Genomic DNA, 23467 nt, shown 5'->3' on the forward strand with positions numbered 1-23467 from the left:
GGAAAGCAAAAAAAAAAAAAAAAAGCAGGGTTTGCATTCCTAGTCTTTGATAAAATACTTTAAACCAACAAAGATCAAAAGAGACAAAGAAGGGCATTACCTAATGGTAAAGGGTTCAATGCAACAAGAAGAGCTAACTATCCTAAATCTACGTGCACCAAATACAGGAGCACGCAGATTTATAAAGCAAGTTCTTAGACACCTACAAAGATGCTTAGACTCCCACAGAATAACAGTGGCAGACTTTAACATCCCACTGTCAATATTAGACAGATCAACCAAACAGAAAATTAATAAGAGTGTCCAGGATTTGAACTCAGCCCTGGACCAAGCAGACCTAACACACATCTGCAGAACTCTCTACCACAATCAACAGAATATACATTCTTCTCAGCATTCCACCTTGCACTTATTCTAAAACTGGCCACATAATTGGAAGTAAAACACTACTTAGCAAATGCAAAAGAATGGAAATTATAACAGTCTCCCAGACAACAGTGCAGTCAAATTAGAACTCAGGATTAAGAAACTCAATCAAAACCACACAACTACATGGAAACTGATCAGTGTGCTCCTGAATGACTATGGAGTAAATAACAAAATTATGGCAGAAATAAAAATGTTCTTTGAAACCAATGAGAACAAAGACACAACATACCAGAATCTCTGGAACATATTTAAAGCAGTGTGAAGAGGGAAATTTATAGCACTAAATGCCCACAAATGAAAGCAGGAAAGATCTAAAATTGATACACTAACACCACAAAAGAACTAAAGAAGCAAGAGCAAACAAATTGAAAAGCAAACAAAAGACAAGAAATAACTAAAATGAGAGCAGAACTGAAGGAGATAGAGACACACACACACAAAAAAAAAAACCCTTCAAAAAAATCAGTGAATCCAGGATCTGGTTTTTTGAAAGATCAACGAAATAGATAGACCAGTACCCAGACTAATAAAGAAGAAAAGAGAGCAGAATGAAATAGATGCAATAAAAAATGATAAATGGGATATCACCACCAATCCCACAGAAATACAAACTACCATCAGAGAATACTACAAACATCTCTACACAAACTAGAATATCTAGAAGAAATGGATAAATTCCTGGACAGAACTGGAAAAAAAAAGAGCCCACATAGCCAAGACAATCCTAAGCAAAAAGGGCAAAGCTGGAGGCATCACGCTACCTGACTTCAAATTATACTACAATACTACAGTAAGAAAAACATGGTGCTGGTACCAAAACAGATCTATAGACCAATAGAACAGAACAGAGGCCTTAGAAATAACACCACACATCTACAACCATCTGATCTTTGACAAACCTGACAAAAGTACGCAATAGGGAAAGGCTTCCCTCTTTAATAAATGATATTGGGAAAACTGGCTAGCCATATGCAGAAAGCTGAAAATGGATCCCTTTCTTACACCTTATACAAAAATTAAGATGGATTAAAGACTTAAAAATAAGACCTAAAACCATAAAAACCCTAGAAGAAAACCTAGGCAATACCATTCAGGACATAGGCATGGGCAAAGACTTCATGACTAAAACAGCAAAAGCAATGGCAACAAAAGCCAAAATAGACAAATGGGATCTAAATAAACTAAAGCACTTCTGGACAGCAAAAGAAACTCTTATCAGAGTGAACAGGTGACCTACAGAATGGGAGAAAACTTTTGCAATCTATCCATCTGACAAAGGGCTAATATCCAGAATCTACAAAGAACTTAAACAGATTTACAAGAAAAAAAACAACCCCATGAAAAAGTGGGTGAAGGAATGAACGGACAATTCTCAAAAGAAGACATTTATTCAGCCGAGAAACATACGGAAAAAGCTCATCATTACTGGTCATTGGAGAAATGAAAATCAAAACCACAATAAAATACCACCTCATGCCAGTTAGAATGGTGATCCTTAAAAAGTTAGAAAACAACAGATGCTGGAGAGGATGTGTAGAAATAGAAACACTTTTACACTGTTGGTGGAAGTATAAATTAATTCAATCATTGTGGAAGACAGTGTGGCGATTCCTTAAGGATCTAGAACTAGAAATACCATTTGACCCAGCAATCCCATTATTGTATATGTACCCAAAGGATTATAAATCATTCTACTATAAAGACACATGCACACTTCTGTTTACTGCAGCACCATTCACAATAGCAAAGACGTGGAACCAACCCAAATACCCATCAATGATAGAATGGATAAAGAAAATGTGGCACATATACACCATGGAATACTATGCAGCCATAAAAAAGGATGAGTTCCTGTCCTTTGCAGGGACATGGATGAAGCTGGAATCCATTATTCTCAGCAAACTAACACAAGAACAGAAAACCAAACACTGCATGTTCTCATTCATAAGTGGCAGTTGAACAATAAGAACACATGGACACAGGGTGGGGAACATCACACACTGGAGCCTGTCATGGGGTAGTGGGCGGGAAGCTAGGGAAGGGATAGCATTAGGAGAAATACCTAATGTAGATGATAGGTGGGTGGGTGCAGCCAACCATCATGGCACGTGTATACCTATGTAACAAACGTGCACGTCTGCACATGTAACCCAGAACTTAAAAGTAAAATAAAAAATATATTTTTTTCAAAAATTATTTTTCTGACTTTTGTCCTACAGTCGTAAATATGTCTTTATTTCTTGCTGAATGATTTTTTTGTTGTTATCTTTAACCATTTAGAAAAGTCATTTGATGAAGTATTGAGGGGTCTAATTGTTTAACGGGCAGAAATCAGTCCCTGCAAGAGTACTTTTAAAACTGGCAAATATCAGGCGTAACTACAAATTCTTTAGAAGAATCTATTTCTGTACAATAGGTTAATTGGTTATAAGTACACAACACTGACCAAAATTTAAACCCAGCCTCTAATATCATCCATGCCTTTTTCAACAAATTTGAGTGGCTAATTGTGATCAAATTAGGCCCCTTGAAGGAACACTTCACTACTTATCTGTGATTTTCTAGATGTAAGCGATTTTCTAGATGTAATTGCACCTGCATTTGGCTTCCTGCTGGCATACTGCCTACAAAATAGAGAGCTATTTCCAAAAGTTGTCATGGCCTTGTCTGATGATGGGAATTCTGTAGTCAGATGACCAATGTATAATGTAGAATTACAGTGATTTCTTTAGAAGGAGCAAGTCTGTTTTTAAGCCAAAACAGAGATAAATTTACCTAAAGGGGAAAATTAGTTGGGGCCTGTTGAACAAGATAACTGCCTCAACTCTCTGGATATCTACATATAGATGGCTTATTAATTTATGTGAAATGAAAGGTACTTACTCTTCTTTGCATCTCTCTATTTTAGTGGTGCAATCTATGCATTGACTTGGTAGCATTCACCAGTGAAATATTCAAGGGGGCAGTTTTCCAGTCATTGGATGGAATTGTTGTCTCAGCTAACTGCAAGCTACGGAAGATCTTCACCTTAAAATCAAAGCCTCAAGACACTGCTGATAAAGATGGTAAGTTCAGGTTGTTATCAAGATTTTTTAATTCTCTGATGTATTTTTAAAATTAGCCATACCTTTGGGATAGTATGAATGTGTGGTAGCAATCTGATTTTATATCTGCTAAAGTAAATTTGTTCACGGTCATGTTGATTTCTTTGTTCTAGATCAAATGTTTATTCTCACCATAGCTGAATATCACAAAAAAAAATTAATCATCTTTTTGTGGTTGTTTTCATTTTTCTTTATGGTAACACTTGCTATCTGCCTTAGGCTCCTTAGTTGCAAACAACATAATCCTTTTTAGGTGGTTGAAAAAGAAAAGGAATTTATTTAAGGAAATTAGACAGTTCATAGAATCTCCAGGATATTTAGAGAGTCAGCTTAGAGCCTGTAGTCGAGAAGAATACAGTCTCCCCCAAGACTAAGTCTAAGGACAACCCCATCCACTTGCCACCCCCACCCACTGCCAGTAGCTACTGCAACTTTACAGAGACTCCGTAAGTCACATCATAATGCTGGGCTACAGGTTCCATAATTTCTGTTGCAGCAGCCCCTGAAAGTAGGATGTTTTCTTCCCTGCCACCCTTATCAAAAGTAGATAAAGGTGTTTGTCTTCATGTTTGTCTCCACTCAGAATGTTTTGTGTGGCTCTTTCTAGTTTGTGGAGTCTAGGTTGCATGCTGCAAGGGAGGCTGGCAAAGTGGTGTCTGATTTCTGACTAAGGTGACAGGACTCATTGTGTAGGAAAGTCACCAAATTAGGAAGAGTTTGCAAAAGATGTTGGGCATCCAAAAATGTCTTATTACTCTGTGTACATTTCAGGAAGTCACTTAGGAGAAATCTTATTAATTTTCTAGTGATCAAGTTAAACTGGAAAGAGAGTTGAGTTCCTCATATTTCTAGCAAGACTAGAAATATTTACATTAATTATTCATAATTTGGTTTATAAATATACTCTGCAGGTAATTCAGCTCTCTGGAATTCATAAGGTAGCACACCATACTGCTAAGATGGTTTTAAACAACCAAAAGTATTGAAAGAATACTGATGCCTCCTGTTGATCTTCATCTGGGATTATTACTTGTTAAATCAATTCTTCTAGAAGCCCTGGAAGCAGGGCTGCATGTAAGATGTCAAAGGTGATTCTTAGAAGTTTCTATCTAGACTTTAGATTTATGCTCCATCTGGGTGAGAAATCTTGATGTGGCTTACTGTGTATCAGGACACTGTGCCTATGAATTTCACTTGATAATAAAACACAGCAGTGCATTAACAGCTCTCCAAAGTGATCACATACCACAGTGTGGCTGCTCATCTTATGTACCGCTTACAGCCTACATGAGAAAGTGAAAGTTTTCATTTTTTAAAATGGCACCCAGCTAATAAGAAGCCTCAAAATTTTTAAAAATATTGGTGCAGTGTACATCAGATCATAGCAGGTGAATCATAACCTGATTAATATTTTTAAACAAATGTAAAGAAAAAAGTGGATCAAACATAGCAAAGTACATACGTGTTTCAATCTCTAATCCTTCCTCAAGCCCCACTAAAATTACAATATGGAATAAAAAAGGCATAAACCTACCAAAATAAAGAATATGGGAGAGGAGGCAATGGACAAGAGATGTTTATAAATTTTATAAGATGAAGCAATGACTTAGAAGAACAAAGAAAACTGAAACCTTAAGGCTTATAGAGAGGTTTGCCAAGGAATTTCAAAGAGGCTCAAGAATTTGCAGGTTTACATACTGGCAAAGGCAGGGTAAGGATGTGGGCTAAAAACAGGGAGACTGGTTAAAATTCTGTATAGGTTCCTATAGAAGGACCCCAGATTCCTGTTCTAACTCCATATAACCAAGCCACAGGAGATTTAATCTCTGGAGAAACTCAATCAGTGAGCTTCTGAACGTGGGTGCATCAGGCACTTAATAGACATCAAAATTAACAAGAAGGAAATGGATATGATAGGGAATATCTGTAGTTCTTTCAGAGTCAATAAAAGATACTGCATCTATAAAATAAGAATATGTGTTTCTGTTTTACTTCAATAAGCATTTTATTGAGGTGTATTATAAGTGTTATTATATTATAAATTTTATATACATATAGAAACATGCAGAAATAATAAGTGTACAACTTGAGGTATTACCACAAAGTGAACACATTTCTGTAACCACTACCCAGATCAAGCATTACAAACATCCTACCAGCCTGCTTATGTCTCCTCCCAATCATTACTTTCTGCCTTCTCCTAAGAGATAATCTCTCTACTGACTTTTAACAGATTAATGACTTATCTTTTACATTTATATAAATGGAATTGCATAGTACATATTTCATGAATACATTCTTGTACTAAATATTGTTTGTGAGATTCATTTATGTTGTGGCACATAACAGTAATTTTCTGATTTTCAGTACTGTATAGCACACTATTGAATGAATACAACTTATTTTATCTATCCATTTTCAGCTGTTGTGAATAACGGTGCTAGAAACAGTCTTCTACACTTCTCTTGGGGCATTCATGTAGGCATTTATCTCAGAGCAGAATGAATGCATACTTCAGCATTCTTAAATTCAGTTACTATTTTTTTTATTCTAGAATTTCATTTGATCCTGTTTTGTAGTTTCCATTCACAAGATAAAGTCCTCCATCTTGTTATCACATTTCTCAAATATGTTAATCAGTTATTTTAAAGCACTTAGCTCACAACTCCAATATTTGGATCTATATGTGGGCCTAGTTCTATTATCTGTTTATTTTTCCCTTGGTCTTGTCTCTTGGTGTATCTGATAAGTTTTGAATGAATGATGGACATTGGATATCAAAAACTATAGGAGATATTTTGAGGCTCTAGACAGTGTTTCCTTCCTCTGAAGATATAAAACCAAAAAGTAAGAGAGGTAAGTGCAAAAGACTGAAAATATGATGGAAATGCTAACAATATTAGGTATTAGTCCAGGGAGTTCACTATCAAAATAAAAGTGTTCCAGAAAGAGAGACTAGAAGAAACAGAAATATTAAGATTTCCCAAAATTCAAGGCCAGATATTTTTGGATTGACTTTGCTCATCACATGCTAGAACAACTAGTGAAAAAGACTCACCACCGTGAAATTTTAGAACAGGAAAGATAAGGAGAAGATCCTTTAAGCTTCCACAATTTAAAAAAATACAATTTACATACAACAGATTGGGAATAAGAATGATATCTAACTTCTTAATAGCAACATAGATGATAGAAGAGCTTGAAACTCTATGTTTAAAAGTCAAAGGAAAAATTATTTTCAACCTAAAATTCTTTATGCATCCAATCTATTAATCAAATGACACAGAATGAAGATACACAGTCTCAAAAATTTAGTTACATCGTTTCTCAGAAAAGATCACAAAGATATTCTCCAAAAAAATGAATGAGTAGGTGAAGGAAAAGAAGTATATGGGATCCAAAAAACAGAATATTTCATCCAGGAGAAAAAGAGAGAATCTGCTCCAAAGAAGTAAAGTCTTAACAGCAAAAACATGGAAACAACCCAAATACCCATTAGTGATAGACTGGATAAAGAAAATGTAGTATACATACACCAGGGAATGCTATGCAGCCATAAAAAGGAATGAGATCATGTCCTTTGCAGGGACATGGATGGAGCTGGAAGCCATCATCCTCAGCAAACTAACACAGGAACAGGAAACCAAACACTGCATGTTCTCACTCATAAGTGGGAGCTGAACAATGAAAACACATGGACGCAGGGAGGGGAATAGCACACACTGGGGCCTGTTGGAGAGTGCGGAACAGGGGGAGGGAGAACATCAGGAAAAATAACTAATACTTAATACTTAGGTGATGAGTTGATAGGTGCAGCCAACCACCATGGCACATATTTACCTGTGTAACAAATCTGCACATCCTGCACATGTACCTCAGAACTTCAAATTAAATTAAATTAAAAACAAAAAAGTAAAGTAAGAGAAAAAAGCAAAGGGATTTCTAGAATTAAGATCAAAGAAATTCAAAGGGTGACTCTTGGACAGCATATCTATAGAACTGTCCAGAGTTTAGCAGAAAAATGGAAACTTTCAGGAGAAAAGTCTCCAGGAAAAGAATGTATTTGATAAAGTGTGTTTGAACATGCAGAATAAAATTGATTGTGATGTTGTACTGCTAATGGAGGATTTAGAAAGAATTAATGTTAGGAATGTAGAAAGCCCACAACAAAACAAAGCAATAATCAACGTCAAGGAAAGCAAAAAGTTGTACAAGAGAAGAAATATAATCATAATATATCATGTAGCTCAGATGTGCACAACTTTTTTTTAAGTAGACCTTATTTTTTTTTTTAGCAGTTTTAGGCTCACAGCAAAATTAAGTGGACAGTATGGAGTTTTCATCATGTCCCTTGTCCCCACACATGCACAGCCTTCCCCACTGTGAACATGCATACCAGTATGGTACATATGTTACAGTTGATGAATCTACACTGCAACATCATTATCATCCGAAGTCTGTAGTTTACATTAGAATTCATTCATTCATTCTTTGGGTTCTTGCAAATAAGTAAAGACCTGTGTCTCGTACTATAGTATCACACAGAGTAGTTTCACTGCCCTAAAGATCTTCTGTGCTCCAACTATTTCTTTCATCCTTCCCCCAACCCCTGGAAACCACTAAATTTTTTTTGTCTCTCTAGTTTTGCTTTTTTCAGAATGTCATAGTTAAAATTGCACAGTATGTGGCCTTTTCAGATTGGCTTCTTTCACTTAGTAATATGCATTTAAGGTTCCTCCATGTCTGTTGAGGGCATCATAGCTCAATTATTTTTTAGCATTGGATAATATTTCATTGATTACATGTACCACAGTTTATTCATCCATTCACCTATTGAAAGACATCTTCATTGCTTGCAGGCTTTTGCAATGATGAATAAAGCTGTTATAAACATTATTCTGTAGATTTTTTTGTGGACATACTTTTCAGCTCATGTGGATATAGCAAGGAATGTGATTGCTGGACTGTATGGTAACAGCATGTTTAGTTTTGTAAGAAACTGTTAAACTGTCTTCCAAAGTGGCTGTACCATATTGCATTCCCCCCAGCAGTGAATGAGAGTTGCTGTTACTCCACATTCTCACTAGCATTTGTTGTTGTCAATGTTTTGGATTTTTCACCATTCTAATTGTGCAGTACAAGCTTTTTAGTATGACTTTATTAATATAAAACACTGAATAGAATTTATCCAAAAATTATGAAAAACTATATTAGAAGGATGAGGGAAGGAAAATGGGGTGGTGGTTTAAGAATGGTGAATCCTCTTTTTTTTTTCAAAATAGGAAGTCAGAGATATTATCCAAAACTGATAGTTGAAAAAATGTCAATACAAGGGTACTATTTATAAGTATGGAAATAAACACCAGAAGATTTAAAAAACATAACTGAAAGGCTTGAAAATATTTGCCTCCACATTGCAAGACTTGGGGATAAGGGAGGTGGAAGGGCAACAGTAGGTGCAAGGGTAACTGTTTTTTTTTTTTTCTGATAATTTTATAGTACCACTGGAACTTTTAAATAATATAGATGTATTATTTTGTTTAAAAATTAATTTTATTAAAAGTGAACAGATAATCTGTAAGAGAGTCTAAGAATGAGCACTGGTGTGATTTCTTTCAGGTTTTTGGAAGGCCTGAAAAGAAACCTTATGAATATAGCTTCTCAGATTGCCTGAAATGTTCTGAATAGACATGGGGAAGGACACTGTGGTTCAAGGTGCTGGGGATTGTATCCCCGTATTCCTCTCATCTTAGCTGCCAGTACTTCACTTTGTACACACCCTATCTTTATGCTTCAACTTCCTCATCAGTAAAATTAGGATAATACTTATTGCTTGATTAGGTAAAATGCTGTCATCATATCTCCAGTGCAAACACAAAGTGTGTAAACCAAGTACATCTTAGAAAAGTTAAGTTGGTATTGTGTAGCCTAAGACATGGCACAATGTTCCCACACAGTCCATTGCTGTGATCCTGCACCAACTTTGTGGGTTTGTGTGAGTTCTGAACAACTCTGAGCTTTGTTTTCTCATTGATTACTATAAGGTTATTTTAGAGATCCAACCAAATACAAAAATATGTGTGCATCAATTATAATGCAGTGTGCTGATGTTAAACATTTATCTGTCTTCTATTCATCAGGCACTGAGATGTTGCAGCCCTTGCTTCCTGCTCAGGGTCTGGCAAGAAACCTTACGTGTAATAGTAGATTAAATCCCAATGGGAACTTCCCTAATGGGCTTACTTAGCAGTAAGAGGAGAGTCTGGAGCACTTGCCCCTTATTTGAGAGAGTCATTTGGTCAGGCACTTGGATTTCACAGACTTGTCAAGCTAAGAAAAACTTGACTATCATAGGTTGCCAACCTTTGAATTTATCAAAGCAGAAGATTAAAACAGATGAACAGGAAAAACTGCAGTTATTCTGATTGTTTCATTGAATGAAAGGACATTTACACAGACACAGACACACACACGAGGCACAAAGTGGGAAGGTTTTAATTTAGCAATGAAGGCTGACATTTTTACCATAGACTAGTGAAAATGACTTCATGGATCAGTATCTGTCCATAGACCACTGTTTGGGAGATACTGGCCTAAGAAATTAGCTTTGCAAACTGCATCTTGTTTTTTGTTTTTGTTTTTGAGACAGAGCTTCACACCACTGCCCAGGCTGGAGTACAGTGACATGATCACGGCTCACTGCAGCCTCGGCCTCCCTGGGCTCAAGCTGTCCTCCCACCTCAGCTTCCTGATTAGCTGGGACTATAGGTGTGGGCCACCTGTCTAGCTAATTTTTTTCTGTTTTGGGTAGAGACAGAGTCTCACTATGTTGCCTAGGCTGGTCTCAAACTCCTAGGCTCAAGTGATCTTGCCTTAGCCTCCCAAAGTACTGGGATTACAGGTGTGCGCCACCACACCTAGCCCCAGACTGCATCTTGAAGGAAAACTATTAATAATTATTTTCTGGACAATGAGTAGAAAGAGCATTTCAGACAGAGGAAAAGCATATATGTATAAAGGCATGGCATCATGAAAGGACCTCATATGTTCAAGGAACAAATTCAGTATGACACATGGCAGGGTGAAAGGTATAATACGATACTGCAACACTAGGCTGCATTATTGGGATGACATTAAGGTGTAGAGTTCAGTTCCTGTCCTCTGAGTTCTATGTGTAATTATAGACACTAGAAAAGTTAATACAAGAGCTCATTGTGAAGATAATTATACATAAAAGGACAAAGGATAACATAGTATAGGACAAATCGAGTGTCCTTGGTCAAGGAGGTAGTTGGTAGAAGTGATGCAATGATTGTAATAATGATGATGATGGTGGAGATGGTGATAATGATGATTATGGTGATGATTACAGTATTACATCTTGATGTGACCTAGGCAGAGTTCTTAACAATTATAGATATGATCTTATTTAATGTCCCTAACAACTCTATGAGATGGGTGTTACTATTATCCCCATTTTACATGTAGGAAAACTGAGGCATAGAGAAGTAAGGTGCGCAATGTTACACAACTCTTCAGTAGTACAGCTAGGACTTGAACCTTGCAGTAGGATTCTAGAGCTTATATTCCTAGTTATTTCAGTGTACTGCTTCTCATGTGCTGGTTGAAGGGAGACAAAATTTAAAAAGGAAAGATCCAAGAGCTGTCACAGAGTAAGACTACCAAGATTTGGTGACTGGCTGTGTTGAGGGTGTCTATATTGCAATAAGTAACAGATATCTTTTGTCTTTCTTCTGCAAAGACAGATGAGTCTGTGTTGAGAACTTTATTGTAGGAAACTTTTTAAGCTATTTCTTAAATTCCATACTGGGATTTGATTTAAAAATATTGTATTAACCGTTTACTTGAGCTCAGTACTTTATTGTCCTTGGATTATTTAAACTGCTACCATTTCAGTCTAGAACTTCTTAAACGCACTCAAGCTAGGAGATTTTACCCTAATTCCTTATTCTCTCTTTACACAGTGAGATGTAATAGAAAGTGAATTGTTGGAACCTTGCAACAAGCAATTAATCAGTTTCCACTTTTCCAGAGGAATGACTTTTGCTGGACAAGTAGTAAAATATACTGATTCGATTTACTTTATTACTTTTTGAGCTGGCATTTGTAGGCATTTGTATGACTGAATTATTGATTAACGCATATCATTCTGTGTTTAAAATAAAAACCAGAATGTATGTGTAAATAGATAAGTGAAAGAGGAGAAAAACAAGGAGAGAAGAACAAGCAATGATATGAATATCTGTGTAGATTGTTAAATAAGAGCAAGACAGAAGAGCAAGATGAGAAGAGAGAAGATATAGTGATGATCCATGAAGCAAAGATACGCTGTACCAGTGATGATGATACATGTCTCCTGGCTCACCAGTTCAGGGCTCTTTCTCCAATATTCTGTGTTCTGTGTTCTGTGTATTCTGTATTGTTTATTCTGTGTTCAGAAATGTGAGAAGAGAAAAATTAAAGGTATGATTTCAGACTAAGAGCCCCTGGAAGGCGTAGACCCTCTCTTTTCATGTTTTTGTCTCTAGCAAATGACCTGGCACTGGTAATTTATCATAAATGTTTGATTAATTAATGAATTAAAGATTGGCTATTGTTTGACTATTTTATTGAACACTGTCTCTGTTCAATAAAACTTTATTGATTGTCAAGCAATGTGAAGAAAATTATTTCTTCAAAGGCCACGGAGAATCTAAAAACACTGACATCTAGCCTTAATAGACTCATTGAACAGGGAAGGACCTTAGAGTTGCTCTACTCCAATGTCTTAATTAGACAAATAAGGAAAAGAAGCCCCATGGAAGTGAGGCATCTTGTGCTGCAGACACACAAGGTGAAATTCAAGACCAGGCCTCTGGCTGTTCTTTCCTTAAGAGTGTACAAGTTTACTTTCACCAATTATCAGAATGATTTTGTGGTTTTAATATTTATTATTAGTTGTAATAATATTGAATATTCTTATATTGGGTGTTTCCCCACGTCTATTTTCATCTACAGATCAGGTGAATGCATATCATACTCAAAGCTCATTAGTTTAAGACTGTATTTCTTTACTTTCCTGCAGTGGAGTTGAACTCAAAATGTCCTTGCCTAGCAAATCACCTCAGGACAAGAAAGGGCATATGGTTTTAGCATAACAGAGGTGCCCAGCAGCCAATAGTAGAACCCACAAAAATGGGTCATGAATATCTATATATCAAGACTCACAATTATTCTGATTAAAATACCTGTTATATTTTAAAATTAAACATTTATAAAATATTGTTTATAATAGAACCTCATCTCTCAAAAACTCCAGAGAATAATAATTCCCTTTACAATCACATCCAAAATAATTATATAAGAATAAATGTAATGAAGGAGGGGAAAGTACACTAAAAACTACAAAACATTACTGAAAGAAATTAAAGAAGACCTAGATAAATGGAAAGACATCTCACATGCATGGATTAGAAGACTTAATATTAAGATGTCAATATTACCCAAAGCAATCTACAGATTTAATGCAATTTCTGTCAAAATTCCAATGGTCTTTTTTGCAGAAATGGAAAAGCTGATCTGAAATTCATGTGGAATGGTGAGGGGACACAAATAGCCAAAACAATCTTGAAAATGAAGATCAAAGTTGAAGGATTCACACTTCCCAATTTCAAAACTTACTGCAAAGCTACAGTAATCAAAACCATGTGACTTTGGAATGAGGATTGACATGTAGACCAACCGAATAGAAATGGGTCCACAAACAAACTGATATGGCTTGGCTGTGTCCCCACCCAAATCTCATCTTGAATTATAGTTTTCATAATCCCCACATGTTGTGAGAGAGACCTGGTGGGAAGTAATTGAATCATGGGTGCAGTTATACTCATGCTGTTCTTGTAATAGTGAGTTCTCATTAGTTCTGATGGTTTTATAAGGGGCTTTCCCCACTTTGCTCAGTACTTCTCTCTCTCGCTGCCTTATGAAGAAGGACATGTTTACTTCCCCTTCCCCCATGATTGTAAGTTTCCTGAGGCCTTCCAGCCATGCATAACTGTGAACCAGTTAAACCTTTTCCTTTATAAATTACCCAGTCTTGGGTATTTCTTCATAGCAGCCTGAGAAGGAACTAATACACAAATCATACATTTGATGAGGTCAGGAATTCGAGACCAGCCTGGCCAAGGTAGTGAAACCCCATCTCTAGTAAAAATAGAAAAAATTTAGCCAGACATAGTGGCAAGTGCCTGTAATCCCAGCTACTTGAACCCAGGAGGTAGAGGCTGCAGTGAGACAAGATCACACCACTACATTCCAGCCTGGGTGAAACTGCGAAAATTCAACTCAAAAAAAAAAAAAAAAGAAATAATAAAAGCTATTTATGACAAACCCACAGCCCTCTCTCACCACTCCTATTCAATATAATATTGGAAGTTCTAGCCAGAGCAGTCAGGCAAGACAAAGAAATAAAGGGTATTCAATTAGGAAAGGAGGAAGTCAAATTGTCTCTATTTTCAGACAACATGATTGTATATTTAGAAGACCCCATCATCTTAGACCAAAATCTCCTGAAACTGTTAAGCAACTTCAGCCAAGTCTCAGGATACAAAGCAATGTGCAGAAATCACAAGCATTCCTATACACCAATAACAGACTTAAAGAGAGCCAAATCAAGAATGAACTGCCATTCACAATTGCTACAAAGAGAATAAAATACTTAGGGATATAACGAAGGATGTAAAGGACCTCTTCAAGGAGAACTGCAAACCACTGCTCAAGGAAATAAGAGAGGACACAAACAGATGGAAAAACATTCCATGCTCATGGTTAGGAAGAATCAATATTGTGAAAATGGCCATACTGCACAAAGTAATTTATAGATTCAATGCTATCCCCATCAAGCTACCTATGACCCTCTTCACAGAACTGGAAAAAGCCACCTTAAACTTCATATGGAACCAGAAGAGAGCCTGCATAGCCAAGACCATTCTAAGCAAAAAGAACAAAGCTGGAGGCATTACACTACCTGACTTCAAACTATACTACAAGGCTACAGTAATCAAAACAGCATGGTACTGGTACCAAACAGAGATATATAGACCAATGGAACGGAACAGAGGCCTCAGAGGCAACACCACACATCTACAACCATCTGATCTTTGACAAACCTCACAAAAACAAGCAATGGGAAAAGGATTCCCTGTTTAATAAATGGTGTTGGGAAAACTGGCTAGCCATGTACAGAAAGCAGAAACTGGACCCCTTCCTGACATCTTACACTAAAATTAACTCCAAATGGATTAAAGACTTAAACATAAGACCTAACACCATAAAAACCCTAGAAGAAAACCTAGGCAAAACCATTCAGGACATAGGCATAGGCAAGGACTCCATGACTAAAACGCCAAAAGCAATGGCAACAAAAGTCAAAATAGACAAATGGGATCTAATTAAACTCCAGAGCTTCTGTACAGCAAAAGAAACAACCATTGGAGTGAACCAGCAACCAACAGAATGGGAAACATTTTTTGCCATCTACCCATCTGACAAAGGGCTAATATCCAGAATCTACAAAGAACTAAAACATATTTACAAGAAAAAAACAAACAAACTCATTCAAATGTGGGCAAAGGACATGAACAGACACTTTTCAAAAGAAGACATTTATGAGGCCAACAAACATATGAAAAAATGAGCATCATCACTGGTCATTAGAGAAATGCAATTCAAAACTATATTGAGATATCATCTCACGCCAGTTAGGATGGCGATTATTAAAAAATCTGGAGACAATAGATGCTGGAGGGGATGTGGAGAAATAGGAACACTTTTACCCTGTTAGTGGGAGTGTAAATTAGTTCAGCCATTGTGGAAGACAGTGTGGTGATTCCTCAAGGACCTAGAAGTAGAAATTCCATTTGATCCAGCAATCCCATTACTGGGTATATCTCCAAAGGATTATAAATCATTCTATTATAAAGACACATGCACACATATGTTCATTGTGGCACTGTTTACAACAGCAAAGTTGGAACCAACCCAAATGCCCTTGGATGATAGACTGGACAAGGAAAATGTGGCACATATACACCATGGAATACTATGCAGCCATAAAAAACGATGAGTTTGTGTCCTTTGTAGGGACGTGGATGAACCTGGAAACCATCATTCTCAGCAAACTGACACAAGAACAGAAAAACAAACACCACATGTTCTCAGAGGCAGGTGTTGAACAATGAGAACACATGGACACAGGGAGGGGAGCATCACACATTGGGTCTGCTGGAGGGGACTAAGGAAGGGACAGTGTGGGTTGGGGAGGGATAACTGGGAGAAATGTCAGATATAGGTGATGAGGGATGGAGGCAGCAAAACACATTGCCACGTATGTACCTATACAACAATCCTGCATGTTTTGTGCATGTACCCCAGAACCTAAAGTGCAATAAAATATATATTTTTTAAAAAAAAGTCTTAGAGAAAAAAAGAGGTAAATCTTTATGACCACTTTTATTAGATATGACACCAAAAGCACAGCAACAAAGTTTTTAAAAATAGATAAATTAGACTTCATCAAAATTTAAAACTATTATGTATCAAAGAACACTATCAAGAAAGTGAAGAGACAACCTACCGCATGTTATTTGCAAATTATATATCTGATAGGATATGTATCCTATTGTATATATTAATATATAGAGAGAAAACATTCTAGTATATTCTAGTATCCAGAATATACAGTCAGCCCACCCTCCATATCTGCAGGTTCCACATCCACAGATTTAACCAAGTGCAGATCAAAAATATTCAAGGAAAAAAAAAATAACAATATAACGATAAAAATAATACAAAAAAACAGCATGTATAACTATTTGCATAGCATTTTCATTGTATTAGGTATTGTAGGTAATATAGAGCTGATTTATACTGGAAGATGTGCATAGGTTATAAGTAAATACTATGCTATTTTATATAATGGATTTGCACATCTGCAGATTTTGCTATCCATGTAGAGTCCTTGGAACCAATCCTCTGTGGATACCAAGGGATGGCTGTATAAAGAACTCTTAAAACTCAACAACAAAAAGACAAACAGCCCTATTTAAAAATAGTCAAAGGATTGACAGACATTTCTTCAAAGAAGATATGCAGATGGTAGACAAACGCATGAGAAAATGCTCAGTATCATTAGTCATTAGGGAAATGCAAGTTAAAAACACAATGAGGTACCACTTAATACCCACTAGGATGCTTATAATTTTTTAACAGAAATAACAAATGTTGGCAAGGATGTAGAGAAATTGGAAACCCTGTACATTACTGGTAGAAACACAAAATGACTCACCCACTGTGGGAAACAGTGTGGCAGTTCCTCAGAAAGTGAAATGTAGGATAACCATATAACCCTACATTTCCATCCCCAGGTATATACCCAAAAGAATGGAAAACAGATATTCAAACAAGTACATGTACGTACATGATCATAGCAGCACAATTCACAGTGGCCAAAATGTGAAAACAGCCGAAGTGTTCATCAACAAATGAATGGATGAACAAAATGAGGTTGTATTACAATAGAATAGCATTCAGCCATTTGTATGTATTGCAATAAAATGGCATTCAGCCATAAATAGGAATGAAGTACTGACACATGCTACAATGTGGATGAACCTCCAAAACATTATGCTCAGGGAAAGAAGCCAGATAAAAAAGGTCACATAATGTATGATTCCGCTTTTATGAAATATCCAGAATAGGCAAATCCACAGAGACAGAACACGGATTTTTGGTGGCCAGGGACTGGGGCCTTGAGGGATTGGGAAGAAGCTACTTAATGGGTAAGGGGTTTTATTTTGGGGCAATAGAAATGTCTGAAAGTAGATACAGGTGGTAGTTGCAGAACATTGTGAATGTACTAAGTACCAGTGAATAGTTCACTTAGAAATGTGTTAATGTGAATTTATCTTCAATAAAGCATTAAAGAAAAAGCTTTAAAGGCATGATTCATTCAGGATAGCCAAGTTTTAGGTGTAGCCCAGGTTTATTTACCTCTTCAAACATCAAGACTCCCAAGATTGAGCCAGGAAGAAATTGAGTCCCTGAACAGACCAATAATGAGTTCTGAAATTGAAGCAGTGAAATGGTTTGACTGTGTCCCCACCTAAATCTCAATTTTGATTTCCCACGTGTTGTGGGAGGGACCTGGTAGGAGGTCATTGAATCCTGGGGACAGGTCATTCCTGCGCTGTTCCTGTGATAGCGAATAAGTCTCACAAGATCTGATGGTTTTAAAAAGGGGAGTTTCCCTGCACAAACTCTTTTTGCCTGTTACCATCCATGTAAGACGTGACTTGCTCCTCCTTGCCTTCTACCATGATTGTGAGGCCTCCTCAGCCACATGGAACTGTGAGTCCCCATTAAGCCTCTTTCTTTTTTAAATTGCCCAGTCTCAGGTATGTCTTTATCCGTAGCATGAAAACAGACTAATACAGTGAATTGGTACCAGTAGACCTGGGGCACTGCTAAAAAGATAACCTGAAAATGTGGAAGCAACTTTGGAACTGGGTAACAGGAGTGCCCAGAAGAAGACAGGAAAATGTGGGAAAGTTTAGAACTTCCCAAAGATTTGTTGAATGGTTTTAACTAAAATGCTGACAGCAATATGGACAATAAAGTCCAGGCTGAGGTGGTCTCAGATGGAAATGAGGAACTTGTTGGGAATTGGAGCAAAGGTGACTCTTGTTATGTTTTAGCAAAGAGACTGGCAGCATTTTGCCCATGCCCTAGATATCTGTGGAACTTTGAACTTGAGAGAGTTGATTTAGGGTATCTGGTGGAATAAATTTCTAAGTAGCAAAGCATTGAAGTTGTTACTTGGGTGCCGTTAAAGGCAGTTTTATAAGGGAAACAGAACAGAAAAGTTCTTAAAATTTGTAGCCTGCCAATGCAATAGAAAAGAAAATCCTATTTTCTGAGGAGAAATTCAAGCCAGCTGGCTGCAGAAATTTACATAAGTAACAAGAAGTTGAATGTTAATCTCTGAGACAATGGGGAAAATATCTCTAGGACATGTCAGAGATCCTCCTGGCAGCCCCTCCCATCCAGGCCCTGAGACCTGGGAGGAAAAAATGGTTTTGTGGGCTGGGACCAGGGTTGCCATGTTGTGTACAGTATAGGGACTTGGTGCCCTGTATTCCAGTCACTCCAGCCGTGGCTGAAAGGGACCAACATGGAGCTTGGGCCGTGGCTTCAGAGGGTGCAAGCCCCAAGCCTTGGCAGCTTCCACGTGATGTTGAGACTGTGAGTGCACAGAAATCAGAATTGAGGTTTGGAAAACTCTGCTTAGATTTCAGAGGATGTATGGAAACACCTAGATGCCCAGGCAAAAGTTTGCTGCAGGAGTGGGGTCCTCATGAAAACATCTGCTAGGTCAGTGCAGAAGGGAAATGTGGGGTTGGAGCCCCCACATAGAGTCCCTACTGGGGCACCACCTTAGTGGAGCTGTGAGAAGAGGGCCACCATGCTCCTGACCCCAGAATGGTAGATCCACTGACAGCTTACACTGTGTGCCTGGAAAATCCACAGACATTCAAGGCCAGCCATGAAAGCAGCTAGGATAGGGGCTATACCCTGCAAAGCCATGGGGCAGAGCTACTCAAGGCCGTGGGAGCCCACCTTTTGCATCAGCTTGTCCTGGTTGTGAGACATAGAGTCAAAGGAGATCATTTTGGAGCTTTGAGATTTGACTGCCCTGCTGGATTTTGGACTTGCATGGGACGTGTAGCTTCTTTGTTTTGGCCAATTTCTCCCATTTGGAATGGCTGTTTTTACCAAGTACCTGTACCCCTGTTGTATCTAGGAAGTAACTAACTTGCTTTTGATTTTACAGGCTTATAGGCAGAAGGGACTTGCCTTGTCTCGGAAGAGACTTTGGACTGTGGACTTTTTGTGTTAATGCTGAAATGAGTTAAGACTTGGGGGACTGTTGGGAAGATATAATTGGTTTTGAAATGTGAGGACATGAGATTTGGGAGGGGGCAAGGGAGGAAAATAATATGGTTTGGCTGTGTCTTCACCCAAATTTCATCTTGAATTCTCACGTGTTGTGGGAAAGACTCAGCAGGAGGTCATTGAATCATGAGGGTGGTATTTCCCATGCTGTTCTCATGATAGTAAATAAGTCTCATGAGATCTGATGGTTTTAAAAAAGGGAGTTTCCCTGCACAAGCTTTTTCTGCCTCCTGCCATCCATGTAAGACATGACTTGCTCCTTTGCTTTCCGCTGTGATTGTGAGGCCTCTCCAGCCATGTGGAACTGTGAGTTCTCCATTAAACCTCTTTCTTTGTGAAGTGCCCAGTCTCAGGTACATCTTTATCAGTGGTATGAAAACAGATTAATACAGGCACTAATAAACAGCCTACCAACCAAAAACAAACAACCCCAGGACCAGATGGATTTTTACCTCTGGCTAGATTCTGCCAGAGGTACAAAAAAGAGCTGGTACCATTTCTACTGAAACTATTCCAAACAAGTGAAAAGGAGGGACCCCTCCCGAACTTGTTCTATGAAACCATCATCCTGATACCAAAACCTGGCAGATATACAACAGAAAAAGAAAACTTCACACCAATATCCTTGATGAACATTGGTGCAAAAATCTTCACAAAAATATTGGCAAACCAAATCCAGCAGCTTATCAAAAAGGTTGTCCACCATGATCAAGTTGGCTTTATCCCCAGTATGCAAGGTTAGTTCAACATATACAAATCAATAAGTGTCATTCACCATATACACAGAACCAAAGACAAAAACCACATGATTATCTTAATAGATGCAGAAAGGACCTATGATAAAATTCAACATTCCTTCATGTTAAAAACTCTCAATAAACTAGGTGTTGAAAGAACGTACTTCAAAATAATAAGAACTGTATATGGTAAACCTCACAGCCAACATCATACTGAATGGGCAAAAGCTGAAAGGATTCCCCTTGAAAACCAGCACAAGATAAGAATGCCCTCTCTTATCACTCCTATGCAGCATAGCATTGGAAGTTCTGGCCAGAGCAATCAGGCAAGAGTAAAAAAGGGGAAGATAGGAAGTCAAATTATCTTTTTGCAGATGACAGATCCTATATTCTTATATGTAGAAAACCCCATCACCTCAGCCCAAAGCTTATTAAGCTGATAAGCAACTTCTGCAAAGTCCCAGGATATAAAATCAACATGCGACCCTTGCTAGCATTCCTATACACCAGCAGCAGGCAAGCAGAGAGTGAAATCACGAGTGAACTCCCATTCACAGTTGCCACAGAAAAATAAAATACCTAGGAATACAGCTAATAAGGGAATTGAAGGGCCTCTTCAAGGTGGACTACAATCCACTCTCAAAGAAATCAGAGAGGACACAAATGGAAAAACATTCCACCGTCATGGAAGAATCAATATGCTGAAAATGGCAATACTGCCCAAAGCAATTTATGGGTTTAATGCTATTTCCATTAAACTACCATTTACTTTCTTCACAGAATTAGAAAGAAACTACTTTAAAATTCATATGGAACCAAAAAAAGAGCCTGTATAGCCAAGACAATCCTAAGCAAAAATAACAAACCTGGAGGCATCACACTACCCAACTTCAATCTATGCTACAAGGCTACAGTAACTAAAAGAGCATAGTACTGGTACAAAAACAGGCACATAGACCAATGGAAGAGAATGGAGAGCCTAGAAATAAGGCCACACATCTACAGCCATCTGATTTTCAATGAAGCTGACAAAATCAATGCATGGGGAAAGACTCAGTATTCAATAAATGGTACTAGGATAACTAGTTAGCCATATGCGGCAGATTGAAGCTGGACTCCTTCCTTATACCATATACAAAAATCAACTCAAGATGGATTAAAGACTTAAATGTAAAATCCAAAACTATTAAAACTCTAGAAGAAAATCTGGGCATTTAGGACATAGACACAGTCAAAGATTTGTCAGGACACAGGCCTGACCAAAGATTTCATGTTGAAAACACCAAAATGAATTGACAAACAGGCTCTATTAAACTAAAGAGCTTCTGCACAGCAAAAGAAACCATCATCAGAGTGAACAGACAACATAGAGAATAGGAGAATATTTTTGCAATCTGTCCATCTGACAAAGGTTTAATATCCAGAGTCTACAAGGAACTTAAGAAATTTACAAGAAAAAAAACCAACCCCATTAAAAAGTGGGCAAAGGACATGAACAGACACTTCTCAAAAGAAGCCATACATGCAGCCAACAAACATGAAAAAACCTCAATATCACTGATCATTAGAGAAATAGAAATCAAAACCACAATGAGATGCCATCTCGTGCCAATCAGAATGGCTATTATTAAAAAGCCAGAAACAAGTAGATGCTGGTAAGGTTGTGGAGAAAAAGGAATAATTTTACACTGTTGGTAGAGTATAAATTAGTTCATGGTTCATCCATCGTGCAGGACAATGTGGCAGTTCCTCAAAGAACTAAAGGTAGAAATATCATGACCCAGCAATCCCATTACTGGGTATATACCCAAAGGACTATAAATAATTCTACTATAAGGATACATGCACGCATATATTCACTGTAGCACTATTCACAATAGCAAAGACATGGAATCAACCCAAATGCCCATCAATGATAGACTGGATAAAGAAAATGTGGTACATATACACCATGGAATACTATATAGCCATAGAAAGGAACATAGAGGGAAGCAGGGACATAGAACTGGAAGCCATTATCCTCAGCAAACTAATGCAAGAACAGAAAGCTTAACACTGCATGTGCCCACAAGTTGTAGCTGAATGATGAGAACACATGGACACATGGAACAAGGACAACACACACTAGGGCCTGTCAGGAGTTGGGAAAAGAAGAGCATCAGGAAGAATAGCTAATGAGTGCTGGGCTTAATACCCAGGTGATGGGATGATCTGTGCAGTGAACCACCATGGCACACATTTACCTATGTAATAAACCTGCACACCCTGCAAATATACCCCTGAACTTAAAAGTTGAAAAAAAAATTATTTGTGATTTTGTTTTGTATTCTCTGCTAGGTGTAAGCTTCAAGGAGGCAAGGACAGGGTTACTGGCTCACCACTAGATTCCCAGCCATTAGATATATGCCAGGCATATAGTAGAGCCTCAGTAAATATTTTTTGAATGACAGAATGGGAAAATAAGTGAAAGCAGACCATCCTTTCTGTGAACTCCCAAAGAAGCACTATATAATTTTTATGTAGGGTCTATGCTATTTTCTTGCTTAACCTTTATTTTAAAACTAAGCTGTATATGCTAAAAATAAAATGACTTTGTAATTGGACATAGAAAAGATGGTAGTTAGTGGTGAGCAGGGGGGAGATGAGTGAATTTCCATTTAGTCCTACAGAACATCCAGCTGCCAGGCAATAGCTGGTCCTAAAGCTCTTTGATAGTTTGGTTTCATAAAAATAAGACTAAAGTCCCTTTCCAAGTATTCCACCATGAAGTCTCAGAGAAAGCTTTAGAGCTAGTAGTTCTAGATGGGCTTAATGGTTAGTCTTTATTTTAAAATAAACAATTTCTTTAAAATTTCTCCTTTTATTGCCGATGTTATACTACTCACAGTTGCCCTTAAAGAATAATCCAGTGAGAGGTGAAACAGTTCTATGTGCAAAGGGAGAGTAGATATAGAGAAAGAAAAGATGATGGATGATGCAGATTGGATTTGAGACTTGTAATGTCAAATCTGATCTGCATGTCAACCATGTTCCTTTAAGATTCGGATTGCAGTTTTGTGATAGTCCCTGCCTTGTTCTATCTTCCATAAAAGCTTAGGAATTTATGATTACTAGCGATTTGATGCCTTTCTCTTTTTATGTGGAAACTCAAGTTTTGTGTTCATACATTTCAAATTTTGTATGCCA

General features: G+C 37.5%; 1 protein-coding gene across 5 annotated transcripts in view; it reads left to right on the forward strand.

Annotated features, from left to right (window-relative positions):
* Window positions 1-23467, forward strand: part of CFAP20DC (CFAP20 domain containing) — a 288204-nt gene that overhangs the window by 132504 nt on the left and 132233 nt on the right. For all 5 annotated transcript variants that reach the window (XR_001824890.2, XM_017527412.2, XM_017527405.2 and 2 more), the window contains exon 6: window positions 3338-3494. Coding sequence is in view for 4 of the 5 variants with exons in the window: in XM_017527412.2 (XP_017382901.1) it covers window positions 3338-3494 (157 nt within the window). In the remaining variant the exon portion in view is untranslated. The remainder of the gene's footprint in view (window positions 1-3337; window positions 3495-23467) is intronic.

This window comes from Cebus imitator, unplaced genomic scaffold (assembly GCF_001604975.1).
Source record: "Cebus imitator isolate Cc_AM_T3 unplaced genomic scaffold, Cebus_imitator-1.0 Scaffold48, whole genome shotgun sequence".
Lineage (NCBI taxonomy): Eukaryota > Metazoa > Chordata > Mammalia > Primates > Cebidae > Cebus > Cebus imitator.